This window comes from Neopsephotus bourkii, unplaced genomic scaffold (genome assembly GCF_033783945.1).
Source record: "Neopsephotus bourkii isolate Nb327-2 ecotype Australia unplaced genomic scaffold, CSIRO-AGI_Nbou_v1 NB_1154, whole genome shotgun sequence".
In the NCBI taxonomy this organism is placed as follows: Eukaryota; Metazoa; Chordata; class Aves; order Psittaciformes; family Psittacidae; genus Neopsephotus; species Neopsephotus bourkii.
In genome coordinates this window covers 4274296-4291074 of record NW_026901640.1, presented here as the reverse complement: position 1 = coordinate 4291074, position 16779 = coordinate 4274296, and the positions used below count along the sequence as shown (strand labels likewise).

Here is a 16779-nt window from a genome sequence, read left to right as displayed (position 1 = left end):
ACCTGAGCCATAACCCTGTCTATGAGTTGTTAAAAAGCTCCCGTGTAGCTCCTTCTTTCTGTAGATCAGAGAAGTATATCTCCGTAACCCCTTTCTTGAGGTTTGTAAGTCAGCTGGAGCCCAGTCTAACCAAGTCTTGGCACTGCTTCTTCGAACAAACACCTTTTCAATAGGCTTTTGTATGCGACAGGCTCCCCCCTCCTCTTTGGCTGAAAGCAAACCAAGTGCCAGTGGTGCTGCTGAGTCTTGTTGCAGTCTTTGTGCCAATCATTTCCATTGTTTCTTTGTGTGGCTTTTCACATTTTCCATGGCCCCAGCTATGTCTACAATGCAGCCCACAGACCATGGGTCTGTACGACACAGTATCTTGTTCTCGCAAATGTGAGATCAGCCGCAGCTTTCAAAACAAGTGATGCCATAAATGAACTAAGCTACATTTATTCATGTAGGTTCCTTAAAACGTCTCCCTGTTGTTAATCTTCTGTACCTGCTTTCATGATTGAGTGCTGTTTGAGCTTCTGTGTCCGCCTGTCTTTTGCCACTGGCCAGATTGTGTAACTTTGGAAAATACTCGGAACTTGGAACTAGGTAGATGTTTAAGCAGAGATTGAGGATTCTCAGCCTGGCTTACAACTTTAAGTTCTGTAAGCGTGATGTGTGAGCTAAAACCATTTATTGATTAGCTGTGTTATTTGGTGGACTCTTGAAACTGCACAGTTTACCTCCTAAACCAGAGTTCTTCCCCAGGCTCTCCATGATGCTTTTGAGAGCAGGGCAAGGAATAGTACAAAGGGATGCTCCCCAGACCTAGAGCCTGTCACACTGCATTGCCTTGCTATCCCTGACTCCATGAGGGGGGTGAAAGCAAGGGGCTGTGAGGAATGGAGTGGAGAGGGGGGTCCAAGCTCCTCTTCTCACTGAAATATCTCTTGCTGCTGCAAGTGTTGCCCACTAGAGCACCCCCACTGCTGCTTACCTCCTGATTCCTCTGGAGTTCAATTTCCCCATAAATAGTTCCCTTTGTTTCCTAGTGACTAAATAAAAATAGAAGACACTGTCAGCTCCCAGGCGTGGGGAGCACGCTGCAGGCCATGCGTTTCACTGGGTGCTGTCTGGGGTATTCTTCTATTTCATTCAAGATCCCATGATTCCCAGAAATCCGTGTCTTGCCCAGCTGCTACAGGGAAACTCAACTGGTATTTTGTGACACTTAAAATACCCTCAGCCTTGCTTTCTGTCCATAATTTGATAAAAGGTGTCCCTGACAAGGAAGGACCAAGAGGGATCATCTACCAGGTGGGAGCACGCTGCTGCCAGGTTTCTGCGAAAGCAAGGCACTGTACCAGCCTGCTGGCCACTGGGATGAGCTGGGACGTGACACCAAGCACAAGAAGTGCTGCTGTGGCATGATGACGCTCATGCAGAAGGATGAGAATTTTCCAGGCTCTGGAGAACGGCTACTCCAGAAAGGTAAATTACCATCTCCCTGCTCCAGCAGACATCCCCTGCTGTGCATGCTGCGCACAGAAGATGCATTGCATTATTTCCCTGGGGCAGTGGAATACTCCATGCTCCGAGATCTTTTTACTCTGATTTCAGTAGCATTAATTCCTTATCTAATTTTCCTTGGACCTCCAGACAACATGGTGCCTGGTGCCTGGACAGAGCTCTGCCTGCAAGGATGCTAACAGAATTAAGGCAAGTATGTTTACATTGGGTAGTGCCCATGTGAGGAATGTTCCCAGTTCTTCTACCCCTGTATCCTTGAATGCAAAACCCAGCTCCTTTCCAAATAACCAAGTTCAAGGGCCCTGTCAAGCCCAGCCTGTTTTTCTTTCACATGTTGCCTCCTGCATGCCAGTATTGGCAGTTGCTCGTGTCATTCTTTTCCACAGCAGGCTGTTTACTGCTAAGATTTGTGCAATAGCTTGTGAAATGTTCACATGCTGGTTAAGCTGCAGCCCACAAGTTGTTAGCAAAGCCAAATGACTTTACGAAAGCCAAGCTTTGTATCTGGGGGGAGCTGTGGCTCAGGTGCAAACTGCTGAGCTAACAGGCACCCCCTTGCCTTGGGGAGCTGGGGAGATGTCATGAAACTTTCAGGGCAGAGCATGTACTTCATGCTTGCGCCATCTCTTGGGCATCAGCACATGGCCCTGTGTGTTGCAGGCAGGGATTTAATTGGGCATGGTTTCAGCTGAGCAGCATTAGCAGTAAACAGTCTGTGTAAGAGCATGTCAGAACCAGGAGTGTGTAACAACCTGGGAGTAATTCCCAAATTCAAGTGTGTCCCCTAGCATTCATGACAATGGGTCATGCATCAGTGATTGTAGGCTGTTAGGGAGGGATGGGATCCATCTGTTCAGAAGGGGAAAGAGACTCTTCAGTGAGATGGGCTTTAAACTGAAGGACTGGGGGGTAGATCATACCAGCCAGTGCAGGGACAGATGTTCCTTGAGTGCCTCTCAAGATGAGGATCGAAGGCCTAACAAGATTGAGGCTGTTTATGTGCATGGTGAATCCTCTCACACTCCTTCTGGGGAACCTGGCTGTGAAATTATCTCTCTGAAGCGCCTGGATACAAACACTGGAGTAGGAGGAATAAACAAGATGAGCTGGAAATCTATGCATGGTTGCAGGGCCATGATCTCCTTGCAAATATTGAGACAAGGTGGGATGTCTCAATAGCAGTAAACAGTCAGTGTAAGAGCATGTGAGGTACAGGAGTGTGTAACAGCCTGGACTAGAATGTTGTCCTGGGTGGCTGTGTGCTCTTTAAAAAGGGCAGGTCAGAGAGGCGAGGTGGTGGAGTTGCTCTTCATGCGAGAGCAAGTGCAAGGTATCGATCTTTACCCAGTTAAGTGTTCACGGGTGAGAATTAAGGGCCAGGCTAACCGGGGGGACACTTGTGGGTGTATGCTACAGGCCATCTGAGCAGGAGGAGGAAGGGATGAGGTTCTCTATGGACAACTGGAACGAGCCCCATGGTCAGAGGTGCGAGCAGCTCCGGAGCGTGGGGAAAGCAGTGCCGGGATTCCCTCTCCGGCCGGGAAGGGGCAGGGCGCAGCCCCAAGCGCTTGTCAGGACCTGCCCGCGGACGTGAGCGAGCAGCGACCGACAGGGGGCGGTACCGGGGGGCGCCACCGCCCCCTAGCGGAGAAAGCCCCCGTGGGAGCGCTGGCGGAGCCGCAGCAGCTGTCGCCGCCATGTCGGTGCCCGCTTCCCTGACGGGGCCGTGGTGCGGGCGCTGGGCGGCGGCAGCGCTGCGAGATCGCCGCTACCGCACCAAGGTCCTGGGAGCGCGCAGCGGAGCGAGAGTGACGGCCGGCACCGCCGGGGTCGGGTGCGGGGCCGTTCTTGGGGAAGGGGGGGAGACCCGCGGGGGATCCCGGTGTGGGGACCCGGCTGTGGCAGGGACAGCCCCGTGTGGGAGCCGGAGAGGGGCAGCGCCCCGCGGCTGTGCCGTGCCCCTGCCCTGACGGTGGTGACAGGTGGGGCTCCCCCGGTTCAGCCCTGGGCAGAGGGATTCGCACGTTCCCGCTGCCAGCGCCGTGCGCTCCCTCTCAGGTTGGTGGCCTCACACGGTTTCTAACCCTCGGCAGGGTCCCGCAGGCACACACGGTGTTTGTGAACGTTTCCAAAGGCCAGGTGGGGAAGAAGGAAGATCTCGTTCGAGCATCTGGGACACGCGACCAAACTGAAGCCTAGAAGGCAGCAGGTGCCGTGCCCTTGGCTTTATGAAAGCTCGGAGATGAAGGGGACAGTTGCTTTCTTTGGACAGCCCCGTTGGGTGTTAAGAGGTTTAATTTCTTAGTCATTCCTTATTGGTGAGACCCGAGCTGTGGCCTTGTAATGGGTGATGAGAACTCAAGTCAATGTGCACTTCCCTTCTGGTAGTTTAGTGTTTCTGTGGGTGGGTGTTTTGTCTGCAGTCTTTCCAGTGTTGTCTGTTACAGTGATGGGCATTATTAATATGGTTATCCTTTTTCTGCGCTTCCCATCTAACAAAATAATACAAACAATTGTTAAATTTAACCACGTTGTGTGAGGTTCTGCTCTTAACCCTGTGATGGTTTTTAACTGGCTTTGTTACTTTTCCTGTTCAGATTTCATCAACAGGAGAGCCGTTAGGTGTCTGACAAAGAGTGCCACAGCTGGAGCAGATGTGGAGACAAATGTGTGAATTCTGAAACAAAGAGTTGATCCTTACAGACCGAGCCATGCAGGATGTTCACTGCTCTGTCAAACCACACGAGCATGGAACAGCAGGTTCGTTTTCTGGCAAAATCAGCTTCTGCTCAGAGGTGTTGTCTTCAAGTGTGTCTCCTGCGGTGTGTGTTTTAAGCAGGTGTGTAAATGCTCTTCTGCATGTTTTTACAGGCACAGGAAGCTATCAGAGAGTTAAAGGAGACCATGCAAATGGAACATGCTCGCATGAGCCCAGTAGGCGCCTGGTGTTCACCCGCTGCTGCAGGGGCCTCATAGAGTCCACACCCAGAAAATGAAGCCTGTGGGGTGAGTGCACTGAGCACCATTCCCTCAGGCCCCTTCCCCAGCACCGCTCATTTTGGCTGTGCAGGCAGGAGTTGTTTGTACCTAAAGGTGAGATGAAGTAGAGGCAGCAGGGGACATGGTTGTCTTGTTGAGGCCACTTTCATCATGGAAATACTGCTTGAATTGCTGGTCCATGTAGTCAACCACTGGCTAAGGGAGCTGAGCTGTGGGGACAAGGGGGTGACTGCTTGAGTTCCCTGTGGGATCCCCAGGATTCCCAGCTCAATGCTTGCCATGGTTAAGCATCACAGACTGACAACCTATGGGCATCCCACCTTCAGAGCTGCTGGCACCCGTGGTGGTGCTGCCCAGCCCTGGGGAGAGCCCCATAGCGCACATCAGTCAATGGTGTTGATGGCACCACCAAAGCCTGGTGTGTCCACAGTGGTCAGCACAGTTTGACTCTCTTCTCGATGTTCATCACATGGTGGATGATCACTGTCTGCGTGATGTGTTCTCGCTTGTCCTTCCCCCTGCCCAGCATTGAGGGTCTTCTGCAGGGTCCCCAGCAAGCGGCCCGATGACACTGCATGCAGCAGGCACATCCCATCCCACAGCTCCATTCAGCTGGGTGAGGGGCTGCCCAGTGTCTCAAAGATTGGTACGAGAAGCTGACATCCATTGTCTGAGAGGTGAATGTGAGGAGCTGCAATAAGACTCCACAGTCCAGACTCCACAGTTACCTCAAGGATTAGTGTGCGGAATTGCCGTCCCTTATCTCCATGATTGCTGATCGCAGTTGAAGAGCTGGCTGCAAGACCAACGAAAGTGGATGCACGTGATCCACCAGGAATGTGCAGTACTTGAATGCATAATTAAAAGGGGGAAAAGGTAATCACTATGTGGCCACCCACCTTTGATGACAACTACTGACTCTGGAGGATACCCACCACCGAAGATGATGACTTGGGACAGTGGTGACTGTCTTTCTCTGCACCCTCAATTCTTGCTTAATTTCTGTCCTTTCTTCCAGTCTGTCCCGTTGCTGTCTTTTCTATAATAATCTTTTTTTGTAATAAACTGATGGATTATGGTAATTGACCTCACATCTTAATTTCATTCTGGGGATCACAAACAAAGTATTTCTGACACTGGGTTTTTCTCCAGTCAGACCCTGACACCCTCCAGTGGCATGAGGACATGGGTGGCACATGCCAGATACTGCCCTAGCACCCTGCAGCACCCACCCTGAGCCTGCTATGCCAGGGAGCAGTGCAGATGGAGACATCCTTGGGGGGAACACAGGGACATGACACAGTGCTTTGTGGGAAAGCAGTATGGATGGGGATACATGGCAGTAATGTATTGTGAAGCAAGTTTGCTGATACGAAGCTGGGGCAGTGGCTGATACACCTGAAGTTGAGCTGTCATTCAGCAGGACCTTGATAGGCTTGAAGAACTGAGCAGAGAGAAACCTGATGAGGTTCAATAAGGGCAACAAATATAGGGTCCTACACCTGGGGAGGAAGAACCCCAAGTACCAGTACAGGTTCCCCTGAAAGTAGTTGAGCTGGGAAGAACCTGGGAGTACTGGTGGATAAGTTGACTAGGAGGCAGCTTTTGACCCAGGAGGACCAAGAATATCCTGGGGTGTATCAGGAGGAGTTTGGTAGGAAGTCAAGGAAGGCGATTCCTTACCTTCTACTTGACCCTGGTAAGGCCACACAGGAGCCCTGTGTCCCATTCTGGGCTTCTCAGTGAAAGAAAGTCAAGGAACTACTGGAGAGGGTCCACTAGCTGCCACAAGGATGATCAGGGGGCTGGAGCATCTCATCAGGAGAGACTGCAGGAGCTGGGCCTGGTAAGTCTATAGAAGAGCATACTGAGAGGGGATCTCACCAATGCAGGTCTGGGTTCCAGGGGGATGGTGCCAGACTCCTTTCAGTGGTGCCCAACGACGGGCTGAGGAGCAATGTCAATAACTTAAAACGCAAGAAGTTTCATCTCAACGTGAGGAAGAACTGCTTTCCATTGAGGGTGGCAGAGCACTGGCACTGGCTGCCCAAGGGGGCCGTGGGATTCCCTGACTGGAGACATTCAAAACCCACCTGGAGCCACTCCTGTGTAACCTGCTCTGGGTGGCTCTGCCTTGGCAGGGGTTGGACTGAGTGATCTCCAGCCATCCCTTCCAACACTGATGATTCTGTGATTTCACAGAGCAAGCTGTAACATGGCTGTTTTTAACTGAAATGAGCCCAGCCTTGTCTCCTCATTTCCCTGCCTTTTCTTGGCTCGTTTCCCATGCGATTACTGTATCAAGGTCAATTCAACTGTCCTGGCCAGGCTATTCCTGTCGATTGCTTTCCCTCCTACAGGCCACCACCTGCATTTTCATGTGCTGGCTGGTTTTCTTTGGTCCTGGTCTCTCTTTCCCACCCATTACTGGCAGGATGCCGGGATCCCTTCACCAGCACTCAGGCTCAGAAATGCTGCGCAAAAGCTGAGGTGCTGGGTCCAGCGCTTGCTCTGCAGGGAATCAGACTCTAGAACTCAAGGAGAGTTATAAGGTAGGTATGTTTATTACGGCGCTGGGTGCAAGGGGGATTACTCCTAACTTGCACACTGAGGGGTTAAGCAAGCAGGTATTTGTTACACACAAACATGCATATTCATTAGGTTCCGAGAGAGCTTTGGGGCTATTACAGTTAAATCTAGGAACTCATCATCCTAAGCCGCCTCCTTTTGGCGCTTGTGCACTGCCCTGCGGTGGCCGTGGGCAGGGGTCTTCAAGATGAAGTAAGCAGTCTTCCTCGCAGTTCACTTTTCACCTTTGGCACAGTTGGATGCCTCAGTAATCACAAAACTAGCTGAAACCAACTGTGTATGGCTTTCTGATAGCTGACACAGGTTAAAACAGTATGGCCTTTGTACAAAACACTGCAAGCAACACAGGACGGGCAGACAAGGAGTATCCGAAGCTAGCAGATGTTCGGGAGGCACTGTCTCCGACCTAACTGGTAAGTAGAAGGATGGTAAGAAGTAATTCACTCATGTTAGTAGGGCTACTGAGTTCTGTTATCACACCGCAGACTTACAACACAAACCCTGTTCTCTATCTTAGCCTTAATTAAGCTAAAAGTATTTTAACCCTATGTTTTCCAGGCGCTTGCTTTCCTTGTATCACACCCTCATGATGGACTTTGTTTACCCGATACCGCACAACGCGCTCCTTTACCCCAGGCCTGTCGGCGTTTCACAACCGCGGGTTATGCCCAGTCCCGCCCCCAGCCCGGCGGAGCTCCTACAAAGCGGTCACTGCAGCGGATGCACCGGGAGGGAAGGAGCAGCCCTGAGCGGTGGTTATCATCGAGGTACCGGGGGATCGAGGTACCGGGAGTCCTGCCCAACTCACGCTCTTCACCCTGCTCTGGTCTTTTGCTCTTTTCCCCTTTAACTTGCGCTCTTGCCAAACAACCTCCTTTCTTATGCTCGCTAAGCGCCTGCCTGCCGCTAATGGACGCTGCTCTGGTTCCTGCCGCTTCCTCCGTAGGCACCGACACGGCTGTAACCAACTTGCCCGGTAGCGAAGCCCTTTCCAGCCGCCGCCGCGGAGACCCTCGTCTCTCTTGCGGCCACAAAACGGGGCCGAGGCCCTGTCGGGGGAGCAGAGCTGGGGGTCCGGGCCGTACGGGGTAGGGCGGCAGAGGAGGAGTCCGGTACCGGCGGGGTCGCGGCCAGATGCACCGCTGCTGCTGCAGCGCCGCGGCCGCTTCCATTCCGCACCCGCCGGAAGGGGTGCGCTGCCCCTCGCTGGCTCTCCCATTGCGGCGCCGGGAGGGGTGGAGGGCGTGGCGCCGGCAGAAGCAGAGGTGGGTGAGACAGGGGGCGGGCTCGGGGGGGGGGTAGGCCGGTGGGGCGCGGGTTCGTCTCAGGGCAGTTGGTGCTGGGGCTCCTCGGAGGGGCCGGCTCGAGGTCCCTGCGCTCGGTGCCGGGGTGCGGGGAAGGCCTCCCGGCCCTCGGCTCCGCCCGGCGCCCTTGCTGCGCACTGCCGCTCACTCCCTGTTGGTGCTGCTCCGGATCACAACGTGCAGCGAATCACTGAGGGTTTAGAGGAGGGTACGGCGGAACGAGGGCTGAGTGAGAGCAGACAGCAGCCCTGGAGCTGGGAGGTGGGGTTGCAGTGGGCAGATGAGGGAGAAAACAAGAAGTTTTGCCTCAGCATGAGGAAGAACTTCTTTACACGGGGGTGTCAGAGCACTGGAACAGGCTGCCCAGGGGGGTTACGGAGTCTCTCTGGAGACATTCCAAACCCACCTAGACACGTTCCTGTCTAACCTTATCGAGGTGGCCCTGCCTTGGCAAGTGATGATCTCCAGAGGCCCCTTCCAACCCTAATGATTCTGTGATTCCATGACCAATGCTGGAGGGAAAAACCCATTCCCACTTGCAGGAGGAAGCCCTGAGGTGAGCTGGGTGTTGTTGCTGTCTCCTTGCAGCGCTGAGCAGCCATGGAGAGGATGCAGCAGGTCGTTGGGCGGGCGAGAGCTGCCTTCAACTCTGGCCGGAGCCGCGCACTGGAGTTCAGGATGCAGCAGCTGAAGGCCCTGAAGCGGATGGTGCAGGAGAAAGAGAAGGACATCCTGGCAGCCATCAGGGCAGATCTGCATAAGGTCTGGGTCGGGGGGGGGTTCTTCTATCAGCCGTGCACAGACAGTGGTCAGCCTGGAAGAGAAAGCGGGAAGGCCATGCCACATGTCTTTGGCTCACGTCTCCCATGGTCCTGGCTCTCGTCATGTCCTGCCAAGGCTTGCTGCCACCATTTCTAAGGAGGTAGTCTGAGGCAGGTCCTGGCTTTTGCTGCACCCTGAGCCCCGTGCACCCAGACTGTCCTCTGTCAGGGATCCTTTGGGGCAGCACTACCTGCATCAGACACTTTTAAAGCAACAGAATTTGCCTTGCTTCCCTGGGCTGGGGGTGGGTGCCTTTGCCATGCCCTCCCCAAGCTCCCTGTCTTTGCAGAGTGAGCCCAATGCGTACTGCCATGAGATCCTGGGCCTGCTGGGAGAGCTGGCCCTCGTCATGGACAAGCTGAAGTCCTGGGCAGCCCCTCAGCCTGTGAAGAAGAACCTGCTGACGATGCGGGATGAAGCCTACATCTTCCCCGAGCCGCTGGGGGTGGTGCTGATCATTGGGGCCTGGAACTACCCCTTTGCTCTGATTATCCATCCTTTAATCGGGGCCATTGCAGCAGGTGGGGACCTGCCCCAGCCCCTGTCCTTCGTGGGGCCATGGGTGGCTGCTGCAGCATGAGAGCTCAGCGGCCGTGCTGCATTTGTCTTATAGGTAATGCTGTGGTGGTGAAGCCGTCGGAGATCAGCGAGAACACATCTCAGTTGCTGGCTTATCTTCTCCCCCAGTACCTTGACCAGGTGAGTGTGGCCCTGTGCCAGATGTGATTGTCTTGAGGTAATGCCTGTTATGCCTTTAAAGGGTTCTTGCAGGTTAGAGTCATATCAGTTACATTAGCAGGAGATAAGGGAAGGGGCGAATGACTCTTAGCGTACAGATGCATGTTGATGTGTTCTACCTGCCTTTGCATAACCTAACATTGCATAATGGTGCTGCAACACAGCAGCCTTCTTGATATTCACAACCATGTAAAGAGCTGTTTGTTTACTTCACACTGCAGTGATTGCTCATTTGGACGCTGGGCTGGGGACGCCCCTGGATAAGCACAAGATTGTCTTTGACGCCGGCTGTGCCTGGCTCTTCCTGAAAATCGGGCACTCTTTGCTCAGTGGCAGAAGTCCTGAGTTTTCCTGTCCTGATCCACACTCAGTGTCTGGCAGTTCTGATGCCCATCGTGTTGTGTCACCGAGACATGCCGTTGCTCTGACAGCACAGCCCCACTGTGAAGTTGTCAGGGAATTAGTGGTTTTGCTAGACAGGGAGCTAGACCTGAGGAAGGAGTCATCTCAGGAGAGCCTGGCGGTCATACATGCCCAAGGTTTAATGTGTGGGAGCAGCTCTAGAGCCTGACTCAGCCCTGGCCTCAATCTCCATTTCTTGTGGTTCATGTGCACAAACCGGCAAGTGAATTTCACCTCAGGGGAGGAAGAAGAGCTTGTCTCTGTTACCACGGTCTTTTCTCCAGCTCCTAATGTAGCTTACAAGTGAGTCTGCCCACATAGACCTGCTGCCTTGATATACGTGCCTTACGTAAGGCCCTGGTTCACCCCACAGGAGCTGTACCCTGTGGTCACTGGAGGAGTGTCTGAGACAACAGAGCTGCTGACCCAGAGATTCGATCACATCCTCTACACTGGCAACTCCACAGTGGGCAAAATTGTGATGGCAGCGGCTGCCAAGTACCTGACACCCGTCACCCTGGAGCTGGGTGGGAAGAGCCCCTGCTACATTGACACAGACTGTGACCTGGCTGTTGCCTGCAGGTCAGGCTATTGAAGCCCTTGGCAGGGTCTCAGCAGTGGGGCAGGGACCCCATGGGGCAGGTGGATATCTCTGGGCTGTTGTCCTCAGGCCAAGGGTGTCACTGGGGCATGATAAGCTGGGCTGTGGGGTCTGCAAGGGGTTGACCATGGAGAAACCATCTCTTCTTTCCCCATAGGCGGATAGCATGGGGGAAGTATATGAACTGTGGGCAAACCTGCATCGCCCCAGACTACATCCTCTGCAACCCATCCATCCAGAGCAGCGTGGTGGAGAACATCAAGGCTGCTCTGCAGGTGAGTGTGGAGTTCCTCATGCTGTGGGGGTTATCCCCGTTACAGCCCAAGTCTGAGTTCCTGGAGCTGCAGCCCTAGAGCTGTGGCTGTTGTAAGGGTCTGTGGAGGACTTTGGTTCTGCTGTGCCTTTTGGCAGGAATTCTATGGGGAAGATGTGAAGTCATCTCCGGATTATGAAAGGGTCATCAACAAGCGCCACTTCAGGAGGATTGTGGGCCTGATGGAAGGGCAGAAGATTGCTCATGGAGGAGAGGTTGATGAGGCCTCCTGCTTCATAGGTGCTTCTGGCAGCTGTTGGGGTGGGAAGGTGAAGGGTGGGTCCTTCTGCTCTGGCAGTGGGTGCCTTTTGGGGGCTGCATGTGTCTGTGGCTTGCTTGGGGTATGTTGAAAAGAGGCATTGCGCAGGATGAGGTGCTGTGATGGACCATGTTTTCTGTCCTGCTCATGCCATCTTCTGCTCTCCTGTTTACTCCAGCACCAACTATCCTGACTGATGTTTCTCCGGAGTCAAAGGTGATGGAGGAGGAAATCTTTGGACCGATCCTCCCCATTGTGACTGTGAATGATGTAGATGAAGCTATTGAGTTCATCAACCATCGGGAGAAGCCGCTTGCCCTATATGTCTTCTCCAACAGCAAGAAGGTGGGTCTGGGCAGGGCTCCCCTGCAGAGGTATCTCTGCAGAGTTTGATCCTGGACACGGCAGGTTGCAGGCATGGCTCTGTGCAGGGCCTGTGTTGACACATGAATTGCAGTGTTTGGCTCATGGAGGACCACAGTGTCCCCAGAGCTGCTGGAGGCTCCCAGTCTCTTGCTGAAGTGCTTTGTATTTGCATGGCTTTGTGAAATAGAAGGATAAAATACTGGATTTCCCCTTTGGTGCCATGGACTCTTAATATATTGATCAGGAGGCAAGCTCCCAGGTTTCCATCTTTCCTAGCCCTGCTCTTGAGCTTTCCCACTTGAGTTAACATTGCATGGGGGGGGCTTGTTTGAGTTGTTATCCAAGAAAACTACTGAGGAGAGAAGGTGTCGTGGCCTCTTGGCATGTAACTCCCTTCCCAGTCCTGCTCAGTTACATGGTCTTGTCTCTCCTGAGCCTTTACAATGTTTTGGTTGTTTCTTATTTGCTTTTGCCAGTTAATCAAAAGAGTCATCTCAGAAACCTCCAGTGGGGGTGTTACTGGAAACGATGTCATCATGCATTACCTACTCTCAACCTTACCCTTTGGAGGAGTTGGTAAGTTACTGGAGGAAGGGTAGGCCTTCAGCTTGGAAACATTTGGAAGAGGTTACAAAACAGCCCACCGGAGCTTTGCAGGAGGAAATTTGAGTGTTACAGTGCTCACAAGCTGACAGTGACTCAGCAGTGTTCTGCTGTGAAGAACACATGCTGTCCTGATGTTGAAAAACAGAGGTGTACCCTGCTAAGCTCTTCAGGACACCTTTCTCCCACAGCACCAGTCAGATCTCAGAGCCTTAGCAAGGTGCTTTGTAAGGGAGCTAAATCCAGGGGAGAGCTGGATGCCCAGTGAACAGGGCACACAGGACCGCAACAAAGTACTGGAGAGTGTGTAGTTAAAACAAGATGGGGAAGAAGAGGGGTGGAGTACGGATGGACATCTTGGAGACTGAGAGATGCTGCAGGGAGGAAGGATGAGTTGGCCTCTGTGCAGGAGCATAGGGGAGAAGCTGTGCTTTTAAACTGCAGCAAGGCAGATGTAGGACGGGTAACGTGTAGTGCAGCTGACAAGCAACTTAAATCTTCCTGGGCTGCTGCTTTCTCTGCTGGTGGCCTCACGTGATCAAAGGTCTGACTGGTCAAGCCTATGGTGTGACTGCCGGGGTTGTCCCCCTCAGGTAACAGCGGGATGGGCGCCTACCACGGCAAGCACAGCTTTGAGACCTTCTCCCACCACCGCTCCTGCTTGATCAAGGACCTGAAGATGGAGAGTACAAACAAACTCCGGTACCCACCTGGCAGCCACAAGAAGGTGAACTGGGCCAAGTTCTTCCTCTTGAAGAAGTTTAACCGAGGCCAAATAGGACTGGTTTTCTTGGTCCTGCTGGGGATTGTGGCAGCGCTGGTGCTAAAGGTGAGTTTTGCGTCCTTGCCATCTATGTGAGTGCATGTGCAATTCATCTGATCTTCTGGATGTTCAGTCTTTGCAACTGCAGCCCTTTCTGAGAGCCTGGCCTGTTTTTTTCCTGTTCTGAGACTCTCAATATCCGACCCACCTGAAACAATCAAAATCTGCTTCTCACTCTTGCAAGTGGTATCTAGAATAGAAATGTCCTCAGAGAGCTCTTCTAGGCTGCCTGACTGTTTGTAGCTCTGCTTTGGTAGGTGATAGGTGAGAGAAGCTCTCTCTAGAGGCAGGGGTTGATTTGCTTTGGACAGGTTTGGAGTGGTTTCAGTTCCAGGGCTTCCTTCAGCAGCACTGTGAGCTGCTCTGCAGCCTAGCCCAGACTGCTGCCATTTTTTGCCATGTTGCCCTGGGACAGGCAGCCTGTGTCCTAAAGCTGAGCTTCACAGCAGGCCCTTGTTCCTCCCCCGGCTGCAGCCCCCATCTGAACTTAGCTCAGCTGTTTTTATTTCCTGCCCTGTTTCCAGCTGGGTAGTGCAGAAGGGTGGGATGTCCTCGCTTTTCTGCAGGAGGCAGAAGCCTGCTGGTGCTGGCTGGAGGACTCAGGGTGCCACCTGAGGTGGAGCAGTAAGAACTAAAACCAAGTCTGATCCCTGTCCCTGTTTGTTCTCTATGGCTGGCAGACCATGTGCACTATGTGTGCTTGCTCTGGCAGCTCCTTGCAAGGCTCAGCTATGCATCATGAGGGTTTACTAAGCTTAAGGGAGCAGCTACTGTGGCACACGAGATGGCAGGGTGGATCAGGACTCTGGCCTCCCGTCTGTTTTGCGTGTTACTGCTGCAAGGAGACATGCAGGAGCCCAGCAAGCCAGGGGAAATAACCTGCATGCGTATTTGAGTTGAGGAGGAGGTGTAAGAGCCAACAACTGCCTTGGACTTCGAAGCACCAGCTAGGGAGGCAGGCCCTGTCTAGGTGAATGGCTTCTCTGTGAAGGGGGGAAACTCACGGCATCTCCAAATCATTTGGGTTTTCTCAGAATCACCAGTCTGTGCTGAAGAGAAAAGCCCTCTTGATTGTGTTGGCTGTTCAGAGGCTGGGCTGGCTCAGTGTGTGATAAAGAGGAGCAGGTTTCAGAGCACTGCTGTGACTGTCACAGTGAGGTAGGAGCCTTTTTCTTCTCCTGTGTGTAGACCTGGTTTGAGTTCGGGCAAAGCTCTGTTAGAATAGTGAATGTGGGGCTTGGAGGACATTCTCTGTGGAGCCAGAGAGTGATGCTTCCCCCTGGCAGTGCTCAGAGCTCGTACAGCATCCAAGATAACCAGTCCATGCATGCTGAAGGGCAGGAGATAGGTGAGCTGGGCCCTGTGGATGTCACCCTGGGTGAAGGGTCTCTGCTTCAGGCTGTTCTGGAAAGGGAATTGGCTGTTTGAGCCAGTCCTTCATAGGACACTGGTCTTGTGTTTTGCTTTCACAGATGGTTTACTACTGAGGAGAGGAGAAGGCGCCATGTCCAAGTCATACTCTTGAGCGCTCACTTTGTGTCTGTTTCCTTAATCTGAGAAGTCCTTTTCTTTTCTGTTGGGTTATTTCGGTGAGCTGTGGAGCACACAGAGTAGCCTTAGCAAGGCGCTAACCAAGAGAAGGCTTGGACTCCTGTTTACTAAAAAGCCATGCTGCAGCAGATGGACCAGTGGGTACAGGCTCTCAAAAGGAGGACTGCAGAGGAAGAAATACCATTCCCTACTTCCAACCCTGCCATGCAGAATGCCACTTCCAGGAATATGCATAACATGTCTTGCACCAGACTGCTTACATTGCCTCAGTGACAAACAGGAGTTTGAGTTTCAGCTGTGAGGGGGCTGATGGTATTTTCCCTGTGGGTTTTGGGGATTGTCTGTCTTCTGTGATGTTCTGAACAACCACCAGCTTGGCGATGAGTCCAGGACAGGCTGTGCTAGCTGATGCATTTGACCAATGGTTATGAATAAACCTGAGTTTCCCCTCACTGTTCAATTGAAGTGAAATATTCACGATCTCTGCAAACCAGAATCCTGCACAGCAGGTATTAGATGATACTTGCACTGCCTGTATTCTGCTGATAAGAGTATCTTATGCTCCTGCAAAAGAACTTTGAGGCCTTAGAGTAGTTTAGAGAAGTGGGAGTTGCAAAGTGCCCGGTTTAAGTGAGGTAAACGTTAAGGTTATCGTTAACTGCAATATATAGAGTAGAAAATAACAGTGCAGTAGGTTGGATTTTTCATGCCTAATGGGAGTCCATGCGCTAAGCCTTTTTAATGATCTAGTTGGCAGTACTAAATAAACACTTTAAACAATAAACAAAGTGTGGTAAGTCCCTGCGGTCTCCTGGGGAATCCTGCTTATGCTCAGCTGCTTCCAGCTCTGGCCATGCCTTGGCTGGACATCACACATGTGATGTGCCTCTGCAGGAGCCACAGGTACCCAACACAATGACTCCCCTGCCTGTGGGGAAAGACCAGTCCAGTCCATCTGGATTCCCTCCCCCTGCAGGCGCTGCTAGCCTGGGATTGTTCAGATCAAGGCATGGGCTGCCCTTGTCTGCTCCCAGTGGGTTCTGCCCTTGTCTGCTCCCAGTGGGTTCTGCCCTTGTCTGCTCCCAATGGGTTCTGCCCTTGTCTGCTCCCAGTGGGTTCTGCCCTTATCTGCTCCCAGTGGGTTCTGTGACCTGTGGGAAGGGCTCCCCTGGCCTCACATCACGATGCGGGCAAAGCCGCATGGTCTCTTACAGTCCTGCACAGGAGACTGCAGCACTGCCCTGGCTGGGGGCAGCAATCCAGGGGCTGTGTTCACAGCATGAAGGGGTAAGGGGGATCTTGTATTCAGTGAGGGGCCTGGGTCCAAGCCAGCTTCCTTCCTTCTTGTGGGTGGAGAGCTCGCTCTGAGCTGTGGCAGGGGAAGGGCTCATTCCTGCTTGAACTCACTGAAGATGACTCCTGGTGGAGAGGGAAGCTTCTCTAAAGGGAACTTTCTTTCTGCCTTCATTTTTTCATGAGTCACCTGCTTTCTCAGCCAGGATCGGGCTGTGTCATGCAGCTGTGGATGTGGGGAGGGAAGGGCAGATGTTAATGATTGCAATGGAGCCTGGGTGTCTCGTTTAGTTAGGCAGGGGCTGCAGGCAGAGCTTGTCGTGACTGAAAACTGAAAGACTGCCCCTGGGAAGCAGGATGAGTTTCCTGCAATGTTTAGGGTGCTGGAGCACCTCCCATACAAAGAGAGGCTGAGAACACTGGGGCTGTTCAGCCTGGGGAAGAGAAGCTACATGAAGACCTCAGAGCAGCTTCCAGTGTCTAAAGGGGGCCTACAAGGATGCCAGGGTGGGACTCTTCATCAGGCACTGTAGTGACAGGACAAGAGGTGATGTATTCAAACTGAAACAGGGGAAGTTCAGGTTAGATCTAAGGCAGAAGCTCTTC

General features: G+C 52.8%; 1 protein-coding gene across 3 annotated transcripts; it reads left to right on the top strand.

Annotated features, from left to right (window-relative positions):
• The first annotated feature begins 8955 nt into the window (after positions 1-8955).
• ALDH3A2 (aldehyde dehydrogenase 3 family member A2) lies at positions 8956-15332 on the top strand. 3 transcript variants are annotated; one of them, XM_061363615.1, is made up of 11 exons: positions 8956-9164; positions 9514-9745; positions 9838-9923; positions 10738-10946; positions 11123-11240; positions 11377-11518; positions 11716-11882; positions 12380-12479; positions 13100-13335; positions 14364-14487; positions 14802-15332. In XM_061363615.1, exons 1-10 carry the CDS (start codon positions 9003-9005, stop codon positions 14439-14441), a joined length of 1530 nt encoding a protein of 509 aa, XP_061219599.1. In that variant the 5' UTR covers positions 8956-9002; the 3' UTR covers positions 14442-14487; positions 14802-15332. The 3 variants fall into 3 exon arrangements, with proteins under 3 accessions (XP_061219599.1, XP_061219601.1, XP_061219600.1); XM_061363617.1 differs by lacking the exon at positions 14364-14487; XM_061363616.1 differs by lacking the exon at positions 14364-14487 and having other exon boundaries at positions 13100-13339; positions 14924-15332.
• Positions 15333-16779: the final 1447 nt, after the last annotated feature.